Raw genomic sequence first — 25,407 nt, forward strand, 5'->3', positions numbered from 1 at the left:
CAAGAAAGAACACTGGCTCCTCAACTGACTTTTGGGTGAAGGTTCTTTAAGGATTTTCTTCAAACTTTTTGTCCTGCAGATCTCTGCATATGGAAGACTTAATCTGGGTGTGGTTAAAAAAATGGATTTTGACTTCTTGTGGTGCTTTCCTTGGAACTTTAGATTCTCTGGGATCATCTCCTTTTCTGAGAGGTTCACCTTTCTCTGTATGGTGCCTCAGTTTCTGCACTGGATGTTGGCTCATTGTCTTCTTCTCCTAAGGGTTCAATATTTGTATCTTAAAGGAATATGTCCTCATTTTGGGCTACTTTAGGGCTAGTGACTGGATAGTTTTATCATAGTTTTATTATTTCCTGGAAAGCTTATCATCAGGAGTCCCAGATCTACCTGCAACACAATGATGGTACCAAATGTTTTTCACTCCATCTATCATTTGTATGTTTTTTAGGGGGGTCAGGAGCCATACCAAGTGCTACACCTGGCTATCGTGACCCCCTCACAGCTACTATATTGAGGGATCCTATGAGGTGCTAGGGATTCAAAAGGGGGTCAGAAGAAGAATATTAGACAAATGCCTTAACCCCTGTTTCACTTTTCCAGCTTCTTTTTTCAGTAAACCTGGTCATTAGTTGACTTCCTTCTCCATTTGAAGATTCTTTAGTTTCTTTTTTCTTTCATTTTTTGGGGGGTTGGGGTAGGGGAGGGAAGAAAGGTTGGGAGACATGCCCAGCAGTAGTTAGGATCTACTCCAAAATTCTCACAGATGGCTCCTGGCAGACTACAGGGACCCCATGGTGCTAGCCATCAAACCCCAGTCCCTGGTGCAAATCTGCTCTCCAGCTCATCGAACACTCTCCCCACCTAGAACACATTTTTTTTGTTTGGGGGGCCACACCTGGTAATACTCAGGCATAAGTCCTGACATGCTCAGGCAACCATATAGAATACCAGGGATCAAAATCAGATGAACTACAAGGCAAGTCCCCTACTGGATCTCGCCCTTTTAAATACATTTGATTCTGACAGCACCTGTGTAAAACAGTTGTTGAAAAGATGGTATGAGCAGGTTAAGGCCTAATAAGAACACCAGCTACTAATCCAGGGGCTGCACCTTTGAATCTTTGGGGAACCTATGATTCGCTTGCTCTGCACTTGCTGCTCTCACTCTGGGTGGCCTGTGGGACTGTGAAAGGAACACTGTTCTTCCTAAATGCTGTCTTTCTTCCCAAAACTGCATTCCCCACAGATCTGCCATCTCCAGCTTAGCCTCCCCCTCCACAAAAATGTCACAGTCTCTTTAGTGGGGGTTGGGACAGCTCAAAGGGCATAGATGGGAGCAGGAAATTAGATCATTACTTCTGACCTTGGGCTGCAGCAGGGGGAGGGAGACGAGACATTGAGACTCTGGTGGGGGTGGGGACTGTTGGGGTGTCCTCAGGAACCAGAACTGCCTCTTCATTGCAATATGATGACCTCTCTTTCATTTCACTTCCTCTTTCTTTCTCACTGCCACCCTTGGTTCCAAAGTAATCTAACTTTAGAAATTGATCCTGGACCCCAGAAAGCATCTAGTGATCACACACATGCCTGCCATGTGCAAGGCTCTGAGTTCTGTCCCCAGTACTGCATGGTCCTCCATCCTAAACTTGCCTGTGTACCCCTCATGGCCCTGACCTGGCCTCCCTAGCACTACTGGTGGTGGCTCCTATATTAAAGAGAGAGAGAAAAAAATAGAACCTAAAATTATGTTAGCCTTTTTTTATATTATTTTTTTTCAGTTTTCAGGAAGGAAGCTAATATTTAAAAAAAATACTTAAAGAACTGTGGTTTACAAAGTTATTGAGTTTTAGGCATATATTTCAACACCAAATCCAATAACAGTGTCAACTCCCATCATCAGTGGTCCCATATTTCATCATCCCCTACCCATTACCTGTCTACCTATCCCACTCCCTGTCTGCTACCTTGACAGGCACTTATTAAAGTTCAGTGGTTGCAGCTTAGATCTCATGTTTTCAGTCTATTCCTTAAAGGTACAGCTATACCACCCTCCCACATCTCCAATATAACCAAAGCCCAGACACCTGGTCTCCTGTTACTTCCCTTTCTTATCATTTTCCTTCCCATCTTGATTTCTTTCCTTCTCTGCCCTTCTCCTCACATGCTCTGGAGTCAAGGATGATGTAAGGATCACTTCTTTACTACATTAAATTTCTTATTATAGTTAATTTATATACCACAGATAAACAATATCATCCTTTTTATTGTCTTTTGTGCTAGCCTATTTTTAATTATTTATTTTTAAATACTTGGGCAGTATCTATGATACCAGCAACCCCAGAGCATCTTCAATTGAGTCATCCCTAACTGGTGAGAGAGGGACAACAATGATCTCATCGAGGAGGCTTGAAGGAATGTTCTGCTCTGGGACCCCCAATTGAAAGAGAAGAAGAAACATATAAATCTGGGGGTGGGGAAAAGCAGTGTTCATAATGCAACTTGCAGTCTTTAGAATTGTCTTTAGGGGCCAGATCTTAGGCAAGAAAGCTGGAATGAGAAGAGATTCCCTGGACATCAGGTCATTTTGGGTGGGGTGAACAAGTGGGTTTTGTGGAGGCTGGGAACTTAGAAGCATGACCTTTAATGTGGGGTCAACATTGGAGAGGAGAAAGATGCAGGCTAATACCCATACCAGACAACAGAGGCGGGATTACACAGGGACCCCAAGAGAAATGACAAGGTTCTGAAGGAAGAAGGGTGATTTGTGTTCTTTTCTTACAGCAGAGGGATCAAAACAAAAACAAAGAAACAAAAACAAAAAAAAAACTTCTGGGTCTCTCCAAGTTATCCCTAAGTATCCTTAGTGGAGGGCCAGAGAGAGAAAGAGAGATCAGTAGGTAGGGTTCTTGTCTTATACATGGCTTGTCTTATACCCAGGTTTTTTTCCCCAGCATCTTATTTAATTTTCTGAGCACACAAGGATTGACTCCTAATTACTGTCATTTGTCACTCTCAAAACAAAACAAAACAAAACAAAAAAGAATTCTTAGGGGAGACCCATTGTTTTTTTCAATTCATTAAAAAAATAAAGTAGGTTTCTGGACTTGGAATGATAGCTCAGAGGATTGGAGTACTTTCTAAGTATGCTCAAGCACTCGAGTTCCATTCCTGGTTCTGCCCAGTATGACCCTGTTTCCAGAATAGCAGCTTGCATCACAAAGCTTGAGATGAGTAGAACTGAGAATGTCTGGAAGGGATCTCTGGGCCCCTGTGCTTTTCTAGAGAAGCACCACCCCAAACCCCAAATAATTTCTTACTTCTGATGCTGCCCCAAATGATCCTCTCATAAAATACCTAAGAACAACAAGAATTAGATGCAAGATGGAGCTGTGTGAGCTTCAAAGTATTTGAAATGGGAATTCTGATAGCATGATATCAGAGACTTTATTTTGAAAATTCATGACTACATCATGAACCCGAGGTACTTAACATTTAAGTACTTGTACTTAGGGACTGGAAAGATAGCACAGCAGTAGGGTGTTTGCCTTACATGTGGCTGTCCTGGGAGGGACTTGGTTCGATTCCCATTATCCCATATGGTCCTCTAGCCTGCCAGGGGCAATTTTTTTTTCAGGGGAGAGTGCGAACGCAGTCCCCCACTACCACAAATTATGCAGTCAGTTTCCCACATTTGGGGAAATAGCAGAGGTCAGCACACCCAGAGTGCAATGGGTGAGCCACGCCCTGGGGAAACCACCTTCGTGATCATGGTATCGCCACCAGGGGCAATTTCTGAGTGCAGAAACAAGGAGTAACCCCTGAGCATCACTGGGTGTGCCCCCCCCACAAAAAAAACCTAACCAACCAATTAATCAATAAAGTAAAATAAAATTTTAAGTACCTGTACTTAGCATGATGTTAAGACAACAGATGGTTAGTGAGGCCAAAAATTATTATATTGGCATTTGACATTTGACTGACATTTGACATCTAAAAGGAATTTACAGTTAGTTACAGTTGTAAGAAAAATGGCACCTACTCAAATGCATTCATTTGGGACGTTAAGCCTAATATTCTTACATTACTGGGGAGGGTGGAATTTGTTTGGTGTTGGGGGCCTATTCTTGTCTCTGTACTCAGAAATGGGCCCTGGCAGTGCTCAGTAGAGTGAATGTGGTGCCACCAATGCAAGCCTGGCTTGATGGGATATAAGGCAAACCCCTTTACCCCTATACTACCTCTCTGGCCCTCTTCCTGCTTGTATGTCATCTTGCCATGTAATAAAAGGCATAGAGATACAATAAATTTTCAGAAGCCCGAGAAAGGTGATATGTTGAAAGTGGGAGTTACAGATAATTAAAAGAGGGCTATCTTCAAGAGATATGACTTTCAAAAAAATTCAATAGCACCCTTGTCATTGTCCAAGTCAACCTGCCATCGTCTCATTTTAATTCTCTAAGAAACACGTAGATGTGAACTTTTCCAGAAGCTGATTTTCCCATTTGAACGTTCATATTAGTTTTGTTTCTTCTAGTTCTCACTCTTTCCAAGGCTGGTTCCCCTCTGCCACCTACCCTCCCACCCAGATTCTAGGTTTGTTCCAGTTCCCTCTCCCCCACACCCTCCTACAGCCAGCACTACCATGTTGGGCCAATTGTCTCTCAACCTTCCAGGGTTGAAACAAATCCATCAGCTTTTCTCAACTAAGTAGCAAAGTCCATCTGGATTTTCCCTGGCATGATAGAGTTTAGCCATTCCTTTTGAAAATTCAGTACTTGACGAATATTTTCTGACCCAGGAATCAGACAATCAGATCTTTCTTGAAATAATTCATTTTGCAGTGCGCGCGGGATGAAGGCATTTGAGTAGGTGCCATTTTTCTTACAACTGAAACTAATTGCAAATTCCTTTTAGATGTCAAATGTCAGAGACATTTCTTTAGAAGCTGTTTTCTCTTCATCTAGAACTAGTTGTAAGTATATTGGGTTTGATGGACTTTAAGTCATTAATGAGTCTTAGATACAAGCTTCAAGCAAGTATTATATATATATTACCACATCGTGATTGCCACTACATAATTATTGTACCTTTTTTTTAGTCCCCAAACTGGTTTCTAATCTTTTAATTGACTTATTTTTTTTGTTTTGTTTTGTTTTTTGTTTTTTTTTTTTGGTTTTGGTTTTTTTGGGTCACACCCAGCAGTGCTCGGGGGTTCCTCCTGGCTCTACACTCAGAAATCGCTCCTGGCAGGCTCGGGGAACCATATGGGATGCCGGGATTCAAACCACCATCCTTCTGCATGCAAGGCAAACACCTTACCTCCATGCTATCTCTCCAGCCCAATTGACTTTTTTTTTTTTTTTTTGAGCCACATCCAGCTATATCAGGGCTTGCTCCTGACTCTGTGTGCTCAGGAAACACTCTGAGTGGGACTATATATGATTGGGATTGAACCCAGCTCCTACAATATTTACAAAAAAAAATACCTTCATTAAATGGTTGCACTTGACTTTTCTGCCCCCACCAAAAAAATGGGAATACAATCTGCAACAATTGTATCATAAAATAAGATTTTCAGCTGAGTATTAAAATAGCCACCACCACCTTTTACTTGAATCATAGCCTCCCACTGTTGGTTTGAAAAGTTTACAGAATAAAGAACCAAAGTCCCTGAGTAGACCTTCTTTTATCAGGACTTGATTTGCAGGTATCAACATGAGGAGAAAATCCAGGCATGGCATTGGGTATCAGAGTCATTGTACCAGTTCATGTATTAAATGAGTCATTTAGGACTAGAGCCAGGAAAGCATCAGTGACGATTCATGCTTACTAGAGAACTTTGGCTTTTGCCTCTTTCTGCCCTAGGGGTTAAATGATGGGCCCTTAGCATCTTCATGCCAGAAAACAGACCACCCAAGTTATAGGGCCCAGGATTCCCATCTTGTGCTCCTGCTTCTTATTCCTGTCTTGTTCTCCATTGCCACTCTCGGGACCAGTCAGCCCATCAAACAGATTCTGCTTAAAATGAACAGCCACGTGCCAGGTACACTTTGCGGCTAGACCACAAGCTTGGAAGCTGCCACATCCCGCCCCAGGCCTTGGGCTTAGTCTACACCAGGCAGGGCCAGTTTGGACACTGGTTTGGATGATTTCCCAGCCAAGGGCAAGCCTACTTCTGGCTCCAGCTCCCATTACTTTTTTTTTCCATTACCTTTTTGTAATCTCTCATTCATCCCCTTGTTTTCATTTTATTGTTTACAATCATCTTTTCATAATTAAAAAAATGTTTCTATTATTATTAAAGTAGCATGGTTTGAATAGTGTTAATATCTGTTTTTAATATTTTATTTAATTAAATAACTGCAATCAACAAAGTTATTGACAGTTGAGCTTTAGTCATATAATATTTCAACACCAATTGCACCACCAGTGTCAACTCGCATCATCAGTGCTCCCATACTCTATGTCCCACCCTCAGACCAACCTCCCCTGCCCCTGTCTGCCATCTTGACAGGCACATTAAAGTTCATTGGTTTCAACATAGAGTTCATGTTTTCAGTATTGTTTATGTTTTTGTATCCAAAGTGCTAAAAACCTTTTATAACTGTCCTTATATAATTTTTAGTGACTCCCTTCCTTAGTAACCCCAGTTTTTTCATCAGAGTCCAAACGTTTATTTTCATTGGTTGTTTCTCATTTCTTTTCTTTGTTTCTTCATATATCACATATTGATAATATTATCTGGCATTTACCTTCTCCCTCTGAATTATTTATTTAACATAATCACCCCCCTGCCCCAGTTCATTCCAAATTATGACAAAAGGCACAATTCCATTATCTTTTATACCTGAGTAATAATTCATTTTGTTTATAGGCTACACTTTCTGTATTCATCTATTGTTGGTATTTGGTCACTATAAATAACATCACTATAAATAACAGTGTATATGTATTTTTGAATTCATAGTTTTTGTGCTTAGGATAGATGCCAAGGAATGGAAAACTTGAGGGTCATACTGGGATCACAACTGGAGAAGGGAATGTCTCTCATTGGTAAAACAATGGCTCAAAAAGCAGGTTTGTTAGCAAGACAGGTTAATTTCAAACAACTCTGAGTCTATCAAGGCTGGAGAACACTGTCAAATCTCAACTTGTTTCCTTTGAAGTGATGATGTAAGTACAAAGGTGACAAGCCTTGGTTCCAGATCCAAAGCATGGAACTGTTTTGGAACCATTCAGTGGAACCATTGAACTGGCTCCTTCAATCACACATAGTCTCTCTATATTACTGAGCACAGAAAATAACTATTATATTATTTCAGCTGCTGATAAATTAATACTAATTTATCTCCCATCTTTTTCAATGAGCATCTAAAATAATTTTTAATAGGCTCCTGTTATTCAAGTTACATGGCAGCTTGCTTTATCTCATCATTTAGCCTGGAACTTCTGCTAGGACTAGCTTTATTTTTTATAATGAATATGCATTTAAACTAAGCTTGAATGTATACATTCCATCAGTAATTCACTTACCTGCTGGATACAGTCAGATTCGGAGCTGGCCATTACCCTTCAGAAATGAGACTAGACTGAACATTTCCAATGTGTTGATGGATAAGAGTCAAATTGCTCCCAAGTCCCTATGAGAAGTACTTGTTATCTGTCCTGAGAACTTCTAGAGAGTTCTAATCTTTTGAAAAATTTATGGAAAGATAGATTAGGTGAAAATATGGGGCATAGCAATAGCTGTTGGAATTATTTTAACAATCAACTTGGGAGTCTTAGGTTTGCCAGTTGCTCCTTCTCTATTAAAAGCTTTTAATTTGGGGAGACAAACTGAAGGTAGGACATTGAGGTTACCAGCACTGGACAAGCTCCACCCTTCACATTCACTTCCCCCTATAGCAGCAATTCTGAGTAAGTCACACAGGAACCTGCCCCCCAGTTCTTTCCCTCTCGTGTGAGGGAATCATTGGCCTATTTCTTGGTAAACTAATAGGAATGTGGCATATTCCTTGATAAGCTAATTGAAGAGGAAGTGAGATTATTTATGTTGCCCCATTTGTTGGGTCCCATTTACTCCTTTGTTGATTGTTTGAGTATCTGCAAAGAGCTCCCAGAATGAGAAATTGATTCCCATCCTCTTGTCCCCTTTTGGGGGGAGATCTTGGTAATATTTATCTGCAGCAAATAATCCACACAGACAGGAGGGTTAAGGGGTACAAGGTTAGGAGAAGAGAGTCCTTTGTCAGCCTGCTGTTAGCTCCAAAACACACCTAGAGCCAGCCAGCCAACTCTGGCAAAAGACCCCCAACACCTCGCTCCCAAACTATTTATTCAGCTTTCAACAGCACCCCTACCTGGAAGGTCGAGGTGGGACAACAGGCAAAGAATAATCTTATGGAAATATTTTCATATACAACAATTCACATCAAGTGCACACAGGTGTCAATGGATGGTGTAGGTTCTGGCTCCAATAATCACAGTCTGGAACCTTCACAGCTTCCCTGGGAAGTTAGATGAACTGTGTCATTTGGGAACTCAATGCTATGCTACAAAGGAATGTACCCAGAGATGCGAGGACAAGTGAAAATTCTCCTTTAGTCATGCATTCATAAAATATTATTGGAGGGAAGGTGCTATGCTAGGAAAGTAATCCAGAGTGAAAAAGCATTGCAGGGGTTTATCTTTTCTGCAAGGTAAATTGTGCCTGAAGGATAGTGGAAAGAACTTTTGTATCATGGATCCCAAGTGTCCACCCAGGTTTGTCCTGCCATTGGGCACGTTTATTAGACCACATATTTTCTCTCTCTTTCCTGACATTATGCCACAGGAAATTGATGGTGTCTTAGATTTGTCAGATTAGTTCATAAATCAGATTTGTTCTTCATTTATGGAGGGTCTGGGGAGCTTTGATCTTAGTGTTGTAGTTATTTATTTTACTTCTGGTATTGAGAAACCCAGTTCTTCAAGTGCATCATTCCTCAATTTTTAACCACATTTTATTCCCTAGCCTCAGTGACTTTAAGTCATTTACAAGCAGCATTTCACATTTTATATGTGAACATCATAAAACAAGGAAATCATCTTATTTTTATATTTCTGTGGTTGGGAGAAGTTTAAATTATAAACATAATAATAAAACTAATTCTTTTATAATGCTTCTCATCTACAGCACTACTTTCGTGTCAGTTGCTCAGATAATAATGGCATGTACAGACTCAGCATAAATACATATAGAACCTCCATATACAGAAATTTTCAGCTAAACCATTTTGTCTCATTAAGTCTCTCTTTTGTTTTCCCAATGATGGGGGAAGTTAGACCATACCCAATGATGATCAGGGCTTCCTCCAGGCTCTATGTTCAGATATCACTCCTGTCTGTGCTTATATGAGATGCCAGATACCATATGAGGTGCCCAGGATTAAACCCAGGTTGCCTACATGCAAAGCTAGCATCTGTACCTCCCTAGCCCTACTCATTTAAAGTCTCAAGGGATTCAATTTAGTCTTATGGATGTATTAAAAAATTGCAAACTCTGCTAAATAATTTAAATGTAATACTTTATTGTACGGTTCCTCAATAGAACATGTTAATTTAATGCTATATCTTTCAGAATTGATATGTGGCTATTAGATATGATATATATTGATATGTGGCTATATATCAGAATTTCATATTATGTGTATCATATAACAGATGATATGTGATATGGTGGCCCTGGGAAGTGCTTCTTTAATATGATAATTTCAAAACAATTCCATTCTCTGAATGAAAGAAAGAAAACCATATTTTATACTAAATACTATTATAAAACCCTTTGGAACATGAAAAAATGTGCTGCTTAAAATTTATTTTTGATTATTTCAAAAACATGTGAAGCTAATCATGAACAACTTTTTAACTATACCTAACAGTAGTTCAATTAAAATTACTAAAAATAAAAATAAGATGCTAAAAAACTTGTGAAGTTAAATTCTAGTTTGAGTTAAATTTTAATTTTTTCCCTCAAATTCTTATGTGGTAAACTATACATAATGCAAATTTAATGTCATAATCACTTTTAGGTATAGGTTGGTAGTGTCGTGTACCTGGATTTTGTATGACCATCACCAGCATGCATGTTGAGAACTTTTTTCTTTATCTCTTCCTCAGTCTACCTCTCCCATTTTTTTTTTGCATTTCTTTTTTTTATTATTTTATTTAAACACCTTGATTACATACATGATTGTGTTTGGGTTTCAGTCATGTAAAGAACACCACCCATCACCAGTGCAACATTCCCATCACCAATGTCCCAAATCTCCCTCCTCCCCACCCGACCCCGGCCTGTACTCTAAACAGGCTTTCCATATCCCTCATACATTGTTGAGAACTTTTTAAAGCATGTAGATCAGAAACTTAGTTGTCTGAAAGACAGACTCAGACTTTATCACAGACTTTATTATGAAAATAAGGAGGTGGGAAGCAGGAATGACCAGAGCAGACTCTGGAAGAAGTTTCAAAAAGATGAAATAGGAGTCATTTTATGCCAGGTAAATTTAGACTAACAAAATAGCACATATGGTTGGTTTGTTTGTTTAGGGCAAGGTATGCAAATTTAGTTAATAATCATAATATAATCTTTAATCTCACTACCCAGAAATAGGAAAGAAAACACATGGCATATTTCCTAAGGTAATGAGGAAGAAGAGGGTTCTTTTGGTCAGTCTCTATAGACAGATTCTGTCCAGGGGTGCCTGGGGAACTTGTCCATGACAATCCTGTAAGACTCTGCCTTGGTTTTGTCAAAACAGAAAGAATCAAGAGTTCTCATGGGAAGGCTGATTGATCCTCCAAATTGTAAACCAACCTTTGTCTATTCCGTTTCTTCCTTCTGAACAGTAGAGAATCTAAGTTTGGAGGGCAGTGGGGGCAAAGGAAGCAAACTGCAAAAAGTCGCAAAATTTGCAAAAGGGTTGCAAAAAGTTTGATACTATGGTGACAGTTGCCCATTCAACAACTTCATTACTCCTTTCTACCTTTCTGTATCAGCTCCCTATTTCTCTCCAGGCTGTCCTCTCTAGTAACCACTGGGCTACTTTCCCTATTGCAATGGTTCAACATTTTATTTCCTCTTGAATTGCACATGTAACTGTGATCATGGAATTTTTTTTTTTGGTGCCATGCTTTTCAGGTTCATCTGGGGACAGGATTTTCTTATTTTTAAAGGCCAAATAATTTTCCTTTGTGTGTATATTATGATATATGTCCATCTCTGAGTTTACATATACTGTGACTTAGCTTTCGGGAATAATGGACATGGAGTTGCAGATTTCTCTTTGATGTTCTCATTTAATTTCCAGTAGAGATATGCCCAGAAGTGAGGTTGCAAGATCTTGATTCTAATTTTTTGAGGAAACTCCATGCTATTACCCAATAGCTAGAGCAATGTGCATTCACATTAAGAGTTTTCTCCACATCCTCAGAAATACTGGATTTCTTTTTTTTTTTTTTCTACCCAAATGTTCATTTTGGTAGCTACCTTTTCCTGTCCCTTTCCTTTTCTTTTCCCTTTGTAGCTGCCATTACATTGATGGGGATTGTTGTTACCTTATACATTTGATTGAAGCACTTAGTTATGGGGCTAGGGTTTTGTGTCTGTTTGTTATACTTGCATCCTTGTCTTGATGCTCACTGAGGGTCTTGTGTGTTAGTTGTGGTGTTAACACAGATGCTCCTGGCAGTCACACTCTCTTGTTTGCTTCATAAATCAAGGTAGTACTTATTGGAGATAAGTGTGCTTGCATTTCAGGTCTTAGATTTAAGTCCTTAATTCATTTAGAATTGAATTTTTATGTAAAGTATTAAAGGTGTCTTATTCTTTGGCATGCAGCTATTCCATTTTCCCAGTATTTGTTGCAGAGACTGTGTTTTCCCATTGTATATTCTTGGTTCTTCTGTTGCAAATTAATTTACCATATAAAAAAGGTTTATTTCTGTCTGAAAAGACAATTTATTTATTGTCTTTTCATTATTATGTGTGTCTTTTATGCCAATGCCATATTGGAGATGTGTTTTTAAAATTTTAATTGAATCACTGTGAGATACAGTCACAAAGTGTTCATGATTAAATTTCAGTCATACAATGTTCCAATACCCATACCACCATCACCAGTGCAAATTACCCACCACCAATGTCCCCAATTTTCCTCTTGTTCCCTATGACAGATGCCTTGTTTCTCTCTCTTTTCCCCTCTCTCTTTCCATTTTCCTCTTTCTGTCTCTCTCTTTACCCCCTCTCTCTTTTCTTTCCCCGCCCCTTTTCCTTTTAGACACTATAATTTGCGATATGGTTACCAAAGGAGTATAATGTATATCACTTCACCTCCTTTCAGCACCCAGCTCTTGGCCAGAGTGATCATTTCCAACTATCATTGTCATAGTGGTCCCTTCTCTCACCTTCAGCAAGGATCCTACCAGGGACCAATTCTCCTGGCCCTGGTTTCTATTATTTTGAGGTATTATTATTACTATATGGGGGGTTATGTCCTACTAAGGAGTTTGATCATTCAGTATGTCCCTCCCCCTCTGACTCATTTCACACATGATAACTCCATATCTACCAGTGTATAAGAAAATTTCATGACTTTATTCCTAATGGCTGCATATGATTCCATTGTATAGATGTACCATAATTTCTTTATCTACTTTTTATTGGCTCTTGGGTTGTTTCCTGATTCTGGCTATTATGAATAGTGCTGCAGTGAGTATAGAAAATGCAGATATGGGGCCGTAGAGATAGCATGGAGGTAAGGCATTTGCCTTGCATGCAGAAGGTCGGTGGTTCGAATCCCAGCATCTCATATGGTCCTCTGAGCCTGCCAGAAGCGATTTCTGAGCATAGAGCCAGGAGTAACCCCTGGGCTCAGCCAGGTGTGACCCAAAAACCAAAACAAAACAAAAAAAAGTGCAGATAACTTTTTTGGCCAATGTAATTTTGTTTTAATTACTATATTATCATTTAAACCAAGAGTGTAATGCCTCTAAATTAGTTCTTCTTGCTTTTGTTTACATTAGCTATTTGCAATCTTTTATGTTTTATACAAATATTGAAATTATGTTTTCTCTTGATATGAAAGAAGCACTTTTGGTATTTTGACACTGAATTGAAACCTGTAGATTTTATTAGTGTAAGCATATGTTAATATCATTTTTTTCTAACATATGAACAGAGAATATCTCCATTTATTTGTGCCTTCTTCAATATCTTTCTTTCTATATATTTCAATATACTGGTTTTTTTACCAACCCATTAAAAGGTTGACCTTCAGAAATATTTTTTCTACTGAGTTATCTCACAAAAATATGATCCTCCTACAAACCCAGCCTTCCACACTTCAGCTATTTAAAAATTAGAAAAGAAAGTTTATAGTCAACTCACCTGATTAGTCTAAACACTACTGACAAAGCCTTGGGTTGTATTACAAAAATGAAGTTACCCAGCAGTGGAGGAAAGAATGAAGGTGAAGGAAGATTGGACTAGAGGTTGACGTAGAAGCAGTGTGGGTAAGGGTTGTGCACATTTTGTCAATGTGCCAAGTATCAATACCGTGAATTTTAACACTATTGTAGTCATGTTGCCTAAACTAAAACCATTTTAATTTAAAACTTACATTAAAAAAGAAATTCTTTATCTTTTTGTTACTTTCAAAAGGATAAATTCTTCAGTGGGGAATATTTTTTTTTTCAGAACACCACAGAAGATGCTGACCTAAATAGTCAAGAAAATGAGCATGATGGTGAAAAACAAGAAGAAAGGAATTCAGAATTTGCTTCATCAGGTTTGTTACATAAATCATGGTGACTAGATTCTTAATTCAGTCTTAGTGGTCAAGAATTTTCCCTATTGAGCCAGTGAGATTTCGATAGAGTGTGGTTGTGCTGCCACCTTGTGGCCATATGGGAATGTTCTAACCGTAACATTTCACTTACCATACTTTTGCTACTTCGTTTACTGAATATTTAACTCCATCAAAAATATTGTACATATTTTTAATCTTAAGAAGTAAAGTCATATTTAAATTATATCTAGATGTAACAAAAATGTGTAAGAGGTGGGAGGGGTACGGAAGAGAAGGGAATTTAGCTTGCAATCAGCAGACCTGGGTTCAATCCTGTTTTCCTGAGCACAGGAGTGATCCCTGAGCAGAGCCAAGTAAAAGTCCTGAACACCACTGGATGTAATCCAACACCTCCCACCCTAAAAATAATACAAATTTTACCTTCTTCTAATACCACATTATTTTTAAATGGCCTTCAAGAGTAGATGCTGGGCCAGAGAGATAATACAGTGGGTAGGGTGTTTGCCTTTCATGTGGCTGACCCAGTTTCTATCCCGAGTATTCCATATGGTTCCACAAGCCTTCCAGGAGTGATACCTGAGCGCAGAGCCAGGAGTGATCCCCAGGTAGCAGTAGGTGTTGTTCCCCAACCCTCCCAAAAAATCAAACAAGCAAAAAATATTCGATTTTATTATTGAAAATTTTAGCATCTGTTTTCAAGTAAGATTATTTCTCTGTACTTAGATATGCCCCCCTCATGTGGCTTTTTCCATAGACTCTAGAATGTACCTAATTCTTTAATATCATGAAAACTTTACTTTCATTGCATTATACTTACACATACATTAGGTATAATTAGATATAAACTCATCTATAATTATCATTAAATAATTAGTGTAATTCTTTTATATATGGTATCATTTATTTGTAACTTGTACCTCTTATGTTTTTAAATTATAGTATGGATTCTTTAAGGTGCTTTGTGTTCCTTGTTTTGTTTATATTTTTGTTTGCTTGTTTTTGTTTGACGCTCAGGGGTTATTTCTGGGTATGAGCTCAGAAATCACTCCTGGCTTGGGAGACTATATTGGACGCCGGGGAATCGAACCGCGGTCCATCCAAGGCTAGCGTGCGCAGGGCAGACACCTTACCACTTGTGCCACCGCTCCGGCCCCTGTTTTGATTTATTTTTAAACTTCATTTGTGTTTTGGTCTTAGGCTACACGCAGTAATACTCAGAGATTACTTCTGAATCTGCACTCAGGAATCACTCCTGGCTATACTTGGGAGACATTATGGAATGCAGGGAATTGAACTTGTGTCAGCAGTGTGCAAGACAAAAACCCTACCCACCATACTATCACTCTGGTTCCCCTGCCTTGTTTTCTTTTAAAGATAATATCTAATATCATGGGCCAGAGAGGTAGCATGGAAGTAAGGCATTTGCCTTGCATGCAGAAGGATGGTGGTTTGAATTCCAGTATCTCATATGGTCCTCCAAGCCTACCAGAAACGATTTCTGAGCATAGAACCAGGAGTAACCCCTGAGCACTGCTGGGTGTGACCCCCCCAAAAAAACAAAAAATTTAATATCATGGAAGAACCCAGGGTACTGGCATCATAAGCTCTTTTGTATGGCACATGCATTCTTTTATCACACTCTTCAGAATAGTGTGGGAAGGATGTAGACCCAAGTTACTTCTTGGCATTGCTGTAAATGGGCTTTGGGTGGTTTTCTTCTTCATGATGTTTCTGGAACACAACTCCATTTCAGAGCCACAACATTTTACAACCACTGTGACTCGAGCCAGCCCCAGCGTGGCATATGTGGAGTTTGTCTCTAGTCCCCAGCAAAAGGATGATGTGCCAGAAGAAAGAGACCTGAAGAAACCAGGAAATGAAATGAGTGGGAAGGTGGAGCTGGTGCTATCACAAAAGGTGATGTACAGGGTGGATGAATATGATGAACCCCAGCATTAGTGTCACCTTGTATGACTGGTAGCTGCCATGCCCCCAGTTTGTAGAGGCAATCAATCTAGTTGTCTCCTCACCTTGCATCCTTTCTCATAGGTACAAAATGGAACTACTTCTAGAAAGAGACTCATATTGATCCTGTTGGAATGCCAGAATAGAAGGTTATTGGTTAGGTGGTTTGCAAACAACTGAAGTTTGTCATTATTCTAGAAGAATCTTCTTTTTAAAGAAGCATCTTCTATTTAAAAAATGTTATTACAACATAGTGATTTACCAAGTTGCTTATAATACAGCTTTTATAGGCATTAAATGTTCAAACACCAATCCCACCACCAATGTGGCCTTTTCTTCACCAGTGTCCTGAATTCTCCATCTATCACCCTAGCCTGCTCTATGCAGGTGCAAATAAATTTACTTTTACTTTATTTTAATTCAACATAGGAATTTTGGAGACACAGCCATTCAGTATTCGTGTGTGTGTGTGTGTGTGTGTGTGTGTGTGTGTGTGTGTGTGTAGTAAATAAATATTTTATTCAGAGGTACTGGGAGGAAGGGAAGTGAAAAGATACAAAAGATATATGATTGGGCTGGAGTGGTGGTGCAAGCGGTAAGTCAGTCATCTGCCTTGCCTGCATTAGCCTACAACGAACCACAGTTCAATCCCTCCCAGCCTCCCATATAGTCAGTCCCCCAAGCCAGGAGTGATAGGAGTAACCCCTGAGCATCAACGGGTGGGGCCCAAAAAACAAAACAACAACAACAAAAAAAACAAATATCTATATATATAGCAATGTGCTTAGAAAGAAAATGGGCTTCTCCGAAGGCAGAGACCTAGTACATGTCCCAGAGTTAAAGTATGAAAATTTACATCTCAAGAAGGGAGCTGTGCTCCACACATGTGTGCAGATACCACAAGCATTGGCTGGCAACACAAATGTGCTATGTGTGTATATTTATCTTTAATCTGTTTCTAGATATGTAACATTAATATTTAATCTGTTTATATGTAATAAGTCTATCCAGCAATACATGTAAAATAATATATAAACCAGAGAGAGTGTAGGAAACCCGGCCCCTTGTACACTAAGCGTGTACTCTAACTCACTAGGCTGGCTCCCTGGCTCCAGATCATCTTTATTAAATGCAAACTAAAGTACAGAACTACCACATTTCCCTTGGTGTTAGCACCCATACCCTCTGAATTGTGTTCTGTGAACTCTAGGTTAAGAATCTTTGCTTTGAGCCAGCGATAACACAATGGTAGGGTATTTGCCTTGCATGCAGCTGGCCCAGGACAGACCTCGATTCGATCCCCAGCATCCCATATGGTCCCCTAAGCCAGGAGTGATTTCTGCATAGCCAGGGGTAACCCCTGAAATCACCAGGTGTGGCGCCAAAAAAAAAACTCATTAAGCCATGAATGAAGATCAATTCAGAGATTAGTTTTTGATGAAACACATTCTTACTTGCCTTATTGATTCTCAAATCCATCTGTGGGAAGCATAGACACTAGCCATAGCAAATCTGAGAAAGTTTAGCAAAGTCCATAAATGAATAGAGCCTTGCTCTGCAATCAGGCCTTTCTTTGTTCTGCCTTCAATTCTTATTTTAGACATTAGTTGGGTAATCTTTATTTCACCAATCAGTTGATTAGAAGCATCAAATCGGTAACAAAGTGAATGAATGAGGGAAGTAGAAAGCCCATCTAGAGTACAGGCAGGGGTAGGGTGGTAAGGAGGGAGATTTGGGACATTGGTGATGAGAATGTTGCATTGGTGAAGGGGGGTATTCTTTACATGACTGAAACTCAACTACAATCATACTTGTAATAACGGTGTTTAAATAAAGATTTAAAAAAATAAAAATAAAAAAATTGTTTAAACACACACACATACACAAAAGACTGAGGATAAACAAAGTTTAATGGCCACAATAAAAGAAACCTATTTTCATAAAACAAGTGTGTTTTGTTAAATCCTGTAATTTTCGAGCTATTATTTATCATAAGAACTACTAGTTTTATATGCCTCAAAAATCCCATTAGAACATTGTTGAAATAGCACTGTTTTAAAGATAATTTATATTAACAGTTCTTTGTCAACAAGAAAATTATATTATCTTTAATGGACTTCCCATACACTTACAGAATGTTATCAGCTAAAGAATCCTGTTCATTAGAATGTAACATTAGTTAGTTTCATATTTAGCACTATATAGTAAGTACCTGTTTAATCTTCTATGAAGCATCTCTGCCTGACAATACAAATTCAGTATACATAGCACCAGCAAGAGAATGTGAATGTATTATTAACGAAGTGAGACAGAGCAGTATATAGTTCCAAAATTCGAATATTGCCTTTTAGAATTAGAGATGTATTTACAAATGTTCCTGCTCTAGTTTGATTTATTTGAAAAATTAACCACCATATTAATATAAAAATCATAAAGGGATAGTACAGAGAGATAGCACAGCGGTAGGGCATTTGCCTTGCACGCAGCCAACTCAGGACAGATAGTGGTTTGAATCCTGGCATCCCATATGGCCCCTGTGCCTTCCAGGAGCAATTTCTGAGTGCAGAGTCAGGAGTAACTCCTGAGCACCGCTAGGTGTGACCCAAAAGCAATATAAAACAAAAATCATAAAGGGAGCTTGAAGAAGGAAATTTTGCCTCTAATAGTCAAATATTTGAGTTACTCTACTTCACCAATAGCTACAACTGTTGTAAACTGAAACTCTTCCATTTTATTTTACCTATGGGCAGTTATCAAAGGACAATATTATCAGGTTATTGATGAATAATATTTATAATACTCATTTCTGTTGCCCACAATCTAGATGGTAAAGCCAAAATCTCCAGAGCCAGAAGCAACCCTGGCATTCCCAATTCTGGATAAATTGCCTGAAACCAACCAGTTACACTTGCCAAATCTTCACTCTCAAGGTAAAAAAAAGGAAGTCTTTTGGCCTTACACTACATGTTCTGTGAGGTCCAGTTTTTGTAAAATGTCTTTTATTTCAAAGAAAGGCCCCTTTCTTACTGTGTATGTTCCTTGATCCCTGGTGTTTGACAGTGTCTCTGACAGTTACATGAGCAACTTCAGATTAGAAATCTAGGGAGATATTATTCTGTCTGACCCAGGAGCACTTGTCAGCACCCTGTTCACAAGTGTTTGATGGCTTAAAAAACATGTTTGTTGTTTCCAAATGTAAAAAATACATATATAATTAAGAATCAATAACTTTTTAAAAATTGCATACTCAATAAAGATCAGCTTCACTGATGATTGATTTGTGAGATATTACTTTGTCAATTATTTTTTTAAATCGTATTTTGATCCACAACAATATTTGGTTATGCCTATTACTAAGAAATTGTTTACTCTTTTATATTAAATGTGTTATTCTCAAAGGTCAGTCTTCCAAAAAATCTTGATAAAAGGTTATATCACATATAAGCTGAGGGTTAATTTGAATGTTTCTTATGTTTGATATATTTAATATGTCTGATACAATGTTGAGATGAGTAACCTTTAAAATATAGAATTTATGGCTGGTGAAGATATTCTAAGGGCCCAGGCCTGCAAATTTCCCAAGTATCTCTGGGTTGTACTTTCACCTTTGATTCCTTAACAGCCCAATTAGTATTCCCTTCTCCTGGTGGGAAACGCAGGTGGCCTGCACACCAAGAATGATCCTTAGAAATATGAATGGTAGGCATAGGCCCCCCAAACTCAGGACAGCTGAAACTCCTCTTCATCAGGGTAGACACTGGGTTTTATGGGTGTGAGTTTTCTCTTCAGGAGTAAAATCTGCCTGAGTCCATTGTAGGAATTACAAGTCTTGCATTAGAGAGATAATATAGCAAGTGGGGAGATTACCTTGATGTGGCTGACAGATTTGATCCGCAGTAACATATAGGATTTCCCAAGACCCAGCAGGAGTGCTGCTGAGTTCAGAGCCAAGAATAAGCCCTGAGCACTGACTGCCACAGTGGTCCCAAGGAGGGGAAAATGAAGAATTTTAAGATCTCTTTTTCCTTTAGTGTATTTTTCCCAAATATTTGTAGCTTTGATTCTGAGTCCAGGGAAAGAGAGGATAGCACAGGAACATTGTGGCTAGGAATTTAGTTTTATTTTGTTCTCAAGAATGATTAGCTCTTTAGGCCCACTATTAGCATTCATCTTTGTTGACATCCAGGAAATTTGTTCACAGCAAGAAAGACTTAAGAGAATGCATTGGTTCATTCAACGATGAAAATTAATTTTTTATTTTTACTTTTTTAATTATTATTTAAACAAATGGTTTATAATAGTGTGTAAATGTTTGGCATTGATGAACAAAGTTATTGCCCACACCCACCACCAGAGTGCTTACATCCGTATGTGATGTCCAGTGCAACAATCCTCCCCTCTGCCCCATTGTTTGTTGGCAGTTATGGGTTTAGTGTACACTGGCATCTCCCTTAGCACCACCAATTGTGCCAGACCTTCTACCGATGTTCTGGTATTGCTTTCAGCCAACCTGTTCATCACCCCCTACCATACCCCCAAAGCTGGCACACTCAGGCCTTGATTGTGGTATTTGAAATTTATTATCTGTGAGCACTATTGATTCATGTGGAAGCAAGTTCAGTACTGTTTTCAACATATGTTCTTTAAAGTCATTAGTTCTGCTGTCCTGAAAAATTAAGTCTTCAAACTGGGCCAGTCTATATTTAGACAGATTTTTCATTTTACCCACTTTCCCCCAACCCTTAGTATAGATAAATAACATGGAGAAAAAAAAGCTATTTAATCCTGTTTGTGAACTTATATATTTATATAATAGGTGAAATCATCTCTATTTTTACTTCTCTAGTTAGGTATTCCTCTAAAGCAATGTAAATGGTACAGGTTAGATTTTCACAATCTGTCCTATTATCCCTTTCTTGAAGTTGTGTAACTATATCATCACTAAGTGTGAATGACACTGCACTAACTCACCCCCAAAAAGACAGGCACAACCAGATAGTCACACACTGTCTTATTCCTGTTTCTGTCCATTTGTGTCCCTTAGGTTTTGATATATGCCTGGTGGCAACATTGTGGACTTCAGGTCCCTTTCCTCTTAATGCCTTTATAGACTTTAGCCAGACCCCAGTTCCATTTGATTCTCACTCTGTTTTTATGGTTTTCTGTTTATATTTTTCTGTTCTGCCATCTGCTCTAGAGTCGCCTGGCACTGCCAGTGTTCCGCTTAGAGTTCAGAACTCTTGGCGACGCTCCCAGTTTTTCTCCCAGTCAGGTAAAACACTGGGTCACTGTGTTCCTTTTTGTGCAAAAAAAAAAATCCATGTTGGGGTCACCCAATGATGTCTGGCATTTTTCTTCATTTCTGATTTTAAAAAAAAAGCTTATTTCTGGCACACAGTTAGCAGAGAGCTAGCTAACGGTATCAGGGATATGAAAAAGTAGAGAAAATTTACAGAATTTAATTTTGATTTTGAAAATTTGAAGAAATACTAAATGTCTTTTTATTGATCTCATCTCTTGGAAAACAAATCAACAACCAAATCAAGATGCATTTACCAGAAATACTGGTACTGGTTCTCATGCTAACTGTGTCATTTCTCTATTTCGCGAATGGCATTTGGCCTTTCTCTGTTTGATAACTTGCCCATATCAGATGATGAGGGAACTGGTCAAAGAAGCCAGAGTGCTAGGTGCCTTGAAAACCAGCCTTAATAGGAATAGTTTTTGCTTCTTAGATATTAGTTCTTGGATCTAACAGATGTAATCAATTCTATTACACTGGTTACAACTTTTGGTGATGGTGCAAACTGCTTTCAGGACCTGCTAATTTACTTGCTAAATGTTCTTGGCCTACAAAACAGTTGATTTGAAACTCACCTCGGCACCACACCCAAGTGAGTGGACCTAAGAGAAAGAAGAAGGAAAAGGGTGTTCATTGTGATCTTTTCTCTCTCTTTTTTTCATACAGTGAATTCTCCAAGCAGTGAAAAATCACCTGCCAGCACACCGGTAGGTAGCTCATTTTAAGGATAGAGTGCACATAGATAGTGGGAGGCATCTGATGTGTATAAGGAGGATTCAATCCAAGAAAATGAATGTAAGAAAATTAAAAATCATGCATATGTAAGTCAGACGTTGTGGGCCAGATAGATAGTCCAGTGGATAGGGCACGCCTTGCATGCCTTGCATGTTTCCAACCCAAGCTTGGTCCCCAGTATTCTCTCAGTATCTACTTTGAGCACTATCAGGAGTAATCCCTGAGTGCAGAACAGGAATAACTCCTGAGCATCACTGGGTGTCACCAAAACAAAACAAAACAAAACAAAACACTCAAGCTAACTATGACAAAAGACATAAATCATCATTACATGAGGAGTAGTTATTCTTGTGCCTGGAAACAAAAAGGGAAGTGGGCCAGAAAGGTAAAATCTAAGAGATTCAAATGAATGTAGCCAGAGTGCTCTAATTAATAGCAAAATACACAACTCTTGTTTTTCCTGAAAAAAATAATCTTTTAATATGAGGATAATACTTCATCATTTAGCCTCCTGCTGGGCCCAGTGTAGATGCCCCCTGAGAGACCTGGGTTCTCTAGGTTGCCCTCTTCTTCTCACAGTCAGTATCTTGAAAAATATTAACTCCACACTTTCAACTTATTTTAATGACTTAGTAAGTCTTTGTTCACTAAAATATCAAGGCACTTTGACAGTTTCTTGCTGCCAATGGTAACTAAACACTCCTATATCTCTTCTCAGAACTGGGGCTTCACATTGCACTAGTGGACTTGTTTGCCCTCTGAAATCCCTAGTAGTTTTAGACATTTCTTTCATGGCACAATCAACAGTAATATTTCCCCAAGTTCCCTGAATATAATTATAATCACTGTTGCATGTTTTATTCCAGACTTAGTAACCCCAGGACCCTAAATTTGGGTTCTATATTTTTTCTCCTACTGCTCTCTTCCTGAACAGTGAACTTTGGCTATGATTGTACAATTAAATAATAAGACCTTCCTCCCTGACTAATAGCATCATAGCCCAATGCCTGATATGTGGCTAACTCTTCCACAAGAGCTATTCTACTGAAGCCAGTACCAATTCTTGAGTTTAATCCACGTGTACAATCGTCTCACTTAGGAAATTCCTAAGAGCCCATGAAGAATGAAAAATCACATTATCTTAAATATCCAACTACAATCAGAATAGGGGGCATCTGTATGGATTCAATATTCCCAGAAATCATGAGTTACTTCACAGAGTAAATCCACCATAGATGGGAACCCACAGAAGGTTTCCAAGGTAGGCATTCCTAGCACCAATCTCAAGACTAACCCATTTATTTCCATTTCAAACTACCCAGGGATAATAATGTCAAATTGCTTTTGTGCCCCTTGGGCAGGGGTGGAGAGGAAATGTGCTGGAAAAAGATATTCTTATTTCTGGCTCATAGAGAATGGGATAAGAAAAAGACAAATTACTGACCTATATAAAAGCATTCTCTGAAAATACCACCTAAATTTGATGTTCTTTCAATGACAAATGGCCCATCATGGAATAGACAAGTAAAAGAAATTTGAAAATAAGAGAAGCTTCAAGAGGAAGGAAGCATTTGATTAAGCTGACCTCAATAGATTTAGGCCATGTTGGTTATATGTAGTCCAGAGCAATAGAGCATATGATAGAGAGGAAGGAAGGAGATGCATTACCCATCATGCAATATTGCTATTCAGAAAGTCAAAGAAACACAATCACTTTTCTTTCCCTCCTGTTTATCATGCTGGTGCCCTCCTCTTTATTCCCTCTGAAATATTCATGGTTTTTCATCTTTTGCTTTTTAGAAAATATCTTTATTTTCACTTGTATAAAGTATTCCCAGACCACACTTCCTTTTATATCTCCTTAGTTCTTGACTTATTTTTGTAATTAACATAAAAATTAAATGATTTATCATTGTTTCTGGGGCCATTGGTGAGATAAATAAACCGCTTTAGGAGAAGCTGATGGGGGAAAAACAATCATCATCTAAAAGGTTAATTCTGTGGCTCAGCAAATGCCACTTCTTACAGATTACAGTTTGGTTAAAATAATTCTGTTTGAATCCTGGGTGATAATGCAGCATGAGTACCTATTCTCAGGGGTTCAGGGGCATAATCTACTTCAAAGAAATCATTTCCAAGAGAAAAGAAGAAAAGGTCATCTTCTGTCATGCCTAATTACTCCCTGTTTTTGTTAGCTCCAAAAAAGTAACAGATATATACATATTTATACCAACATCTTGGAATTAAACCAGAGAAAAACTAAAGCTGAAAAATAGTCACTGCTCTTTAAAGAGACCTTAAGTTGGGTGAAGACTTTTGCCTCAATATGTCTATTCAGGTTTGGTTATGTTCCTTGTCCTGGCCCAGGATGGAGACCATGGATCAATTTTGATATGATCTTATTTTCTTAGTTTAAGTTCTGGGCTTGGGACCCTGAAGAGGAGCGTAGGCGACAAGAAAAATGGCAGCAGGAGCAGGAGCGCTTGCTTCAGGTAGGATCATCTTGGTTGCCTTTTGGAGTTTCTTTTATTTGATGCTGCTAAATTGCTACCATAGTATATGAAAGGGATATTTAATATAGGCAAAGCCTAGACTCAGGTTCATTTTGGTAGTCACTGAGTCTAAGGTGGTGCATTATGTGGTCCATAGTATGGAATATTTAAATCTTAATTCTTCCTGCCAGAGGTAGGACCTATGACCACAAGGAGCAAGTACTTCACTTACAGAACAAGAAACATAAAACCCTCCAAAAGGATACTCAATAGCCATTCCATCCATTCACCATCTTCTTAGCTGCTATGCTTTCATTCCAATTTGCAATGGGAACCAATTACCAAAAAGCAATTGGATTGCATACTTGAAAACTAAAAATTGGCTATGGTCTAGTTCTTTTCATAAAAATATTATTCCACATTTTCAATTCTAGGAAAATCCTGGAAATGTGTCTTCTATTTCTATGTAAACTATATGCTCTTACATAGTGTTTTATTTCTTTTTATAAGTTTACATACGACTGTTTCATGCCAGTGATGTGGAGTCACACAGCTTCAAAATATAACCTAGTGCATTGGTGGCATAGTGGTTAGCATAGCTGCTTTCCATAATATAACCTAGTAATTTAGATATTAATTTGTGCTGAGTATTGGGAATATACCAAGAGCTGTTGTCACTGATTGACATATTTTATTTAGTTTAATCCTTATATAACTCTTCAGAGTTTGTATGATCAGCCCCAGATTAATATTCAAATGCTGTAAGAAGTTTAGGTAATTATCTAGGTCTCACAACTAACTGAGTCTGGTTTTAAGTCCCAGCATAAATATCTAAAACCTATATTTTGGGGATCCAAGGAAACAGTAGTGGGGTGCTTGTCTTGCATGTGGCTGACCTGGGTTTGATTCTTGGCACCCCCATACATTACCCAGCCTGCCAAAAATAGTGATCCCTAAGTACATAGCCTGGAGTAAGCCCTGAACACTTCAGGGCATGGCCCAAAATCAAAATGAAAATATATAAAACCTATATTCTTGTGGTGTTTTTTATTTTTCCCAATTACTG

General features: G+C 38.6%; 1 protein-coding gene and 1 non-coding gene across 7 annotated transcripts in view; one reads left to right on the plus strand and one right to left on the minus strand.

The window, feature by feature from the left end:
- LIMCH1 (LIM and calponin homology domains 1) overlaps window positions 1–25,407 on the plus strand; it is a 384,023-nt gene that overhangs the window by 332,520 nt on the left and 26,096 nt on the right. For all 6 annotated transcript variants that reach the window (XM_049790107.1, XM_049790108.1, XM_049790111.1 and 3 more), the window contains 5 exons: window positions 13,736–13,826; window positions 15,601–15,764; window positions 18,637–18,742; window positions 21,781–21,821; window positions 24,261–24,341. In XM_049790107.1, coding sequence (XP_049646064.1) covers window positions 13,736–13,826; window positions 15,601–15,764; window positions 18,637–18,742; window positions 21,781–21,821; window positions 24,261–24,341 — 483 coding nt within the window. The remainder of the gene's footprint in view (window positions 1–13,735; window positions 13,827–15,600; window positions 15,765–18,636; window positions 18,743–21,780; window positions 21,822–24,260; window positions 24,342–25,407) is intronic.
- LOC126032800 (U1 spliceosomal RNA) lies at window positions 3,632–3,792 on the minus strand. Its single transcript, XR_007503994.1, has one exon. It is a non-coding gene; the product is annotated as a U1 spliceosomal RNA (small nuclear RNA).

The sequence above is a fragment of the Suncus etruscus genome, chromosome 16 (assembly GCF_024139225.1).
Source record: "Suncus etruscus isolate mSunEtr1 chromosome 16, mSunEtr1.pri.cur, whole genome shotgun sequence".
NCBI classification, from domain to species: domain Eukaryota; kingdom Metazoa; phylum Chordata; class Mammalia; order Eulipotyphla; family Soricidae; genus Suncus; species Suncus etruscus.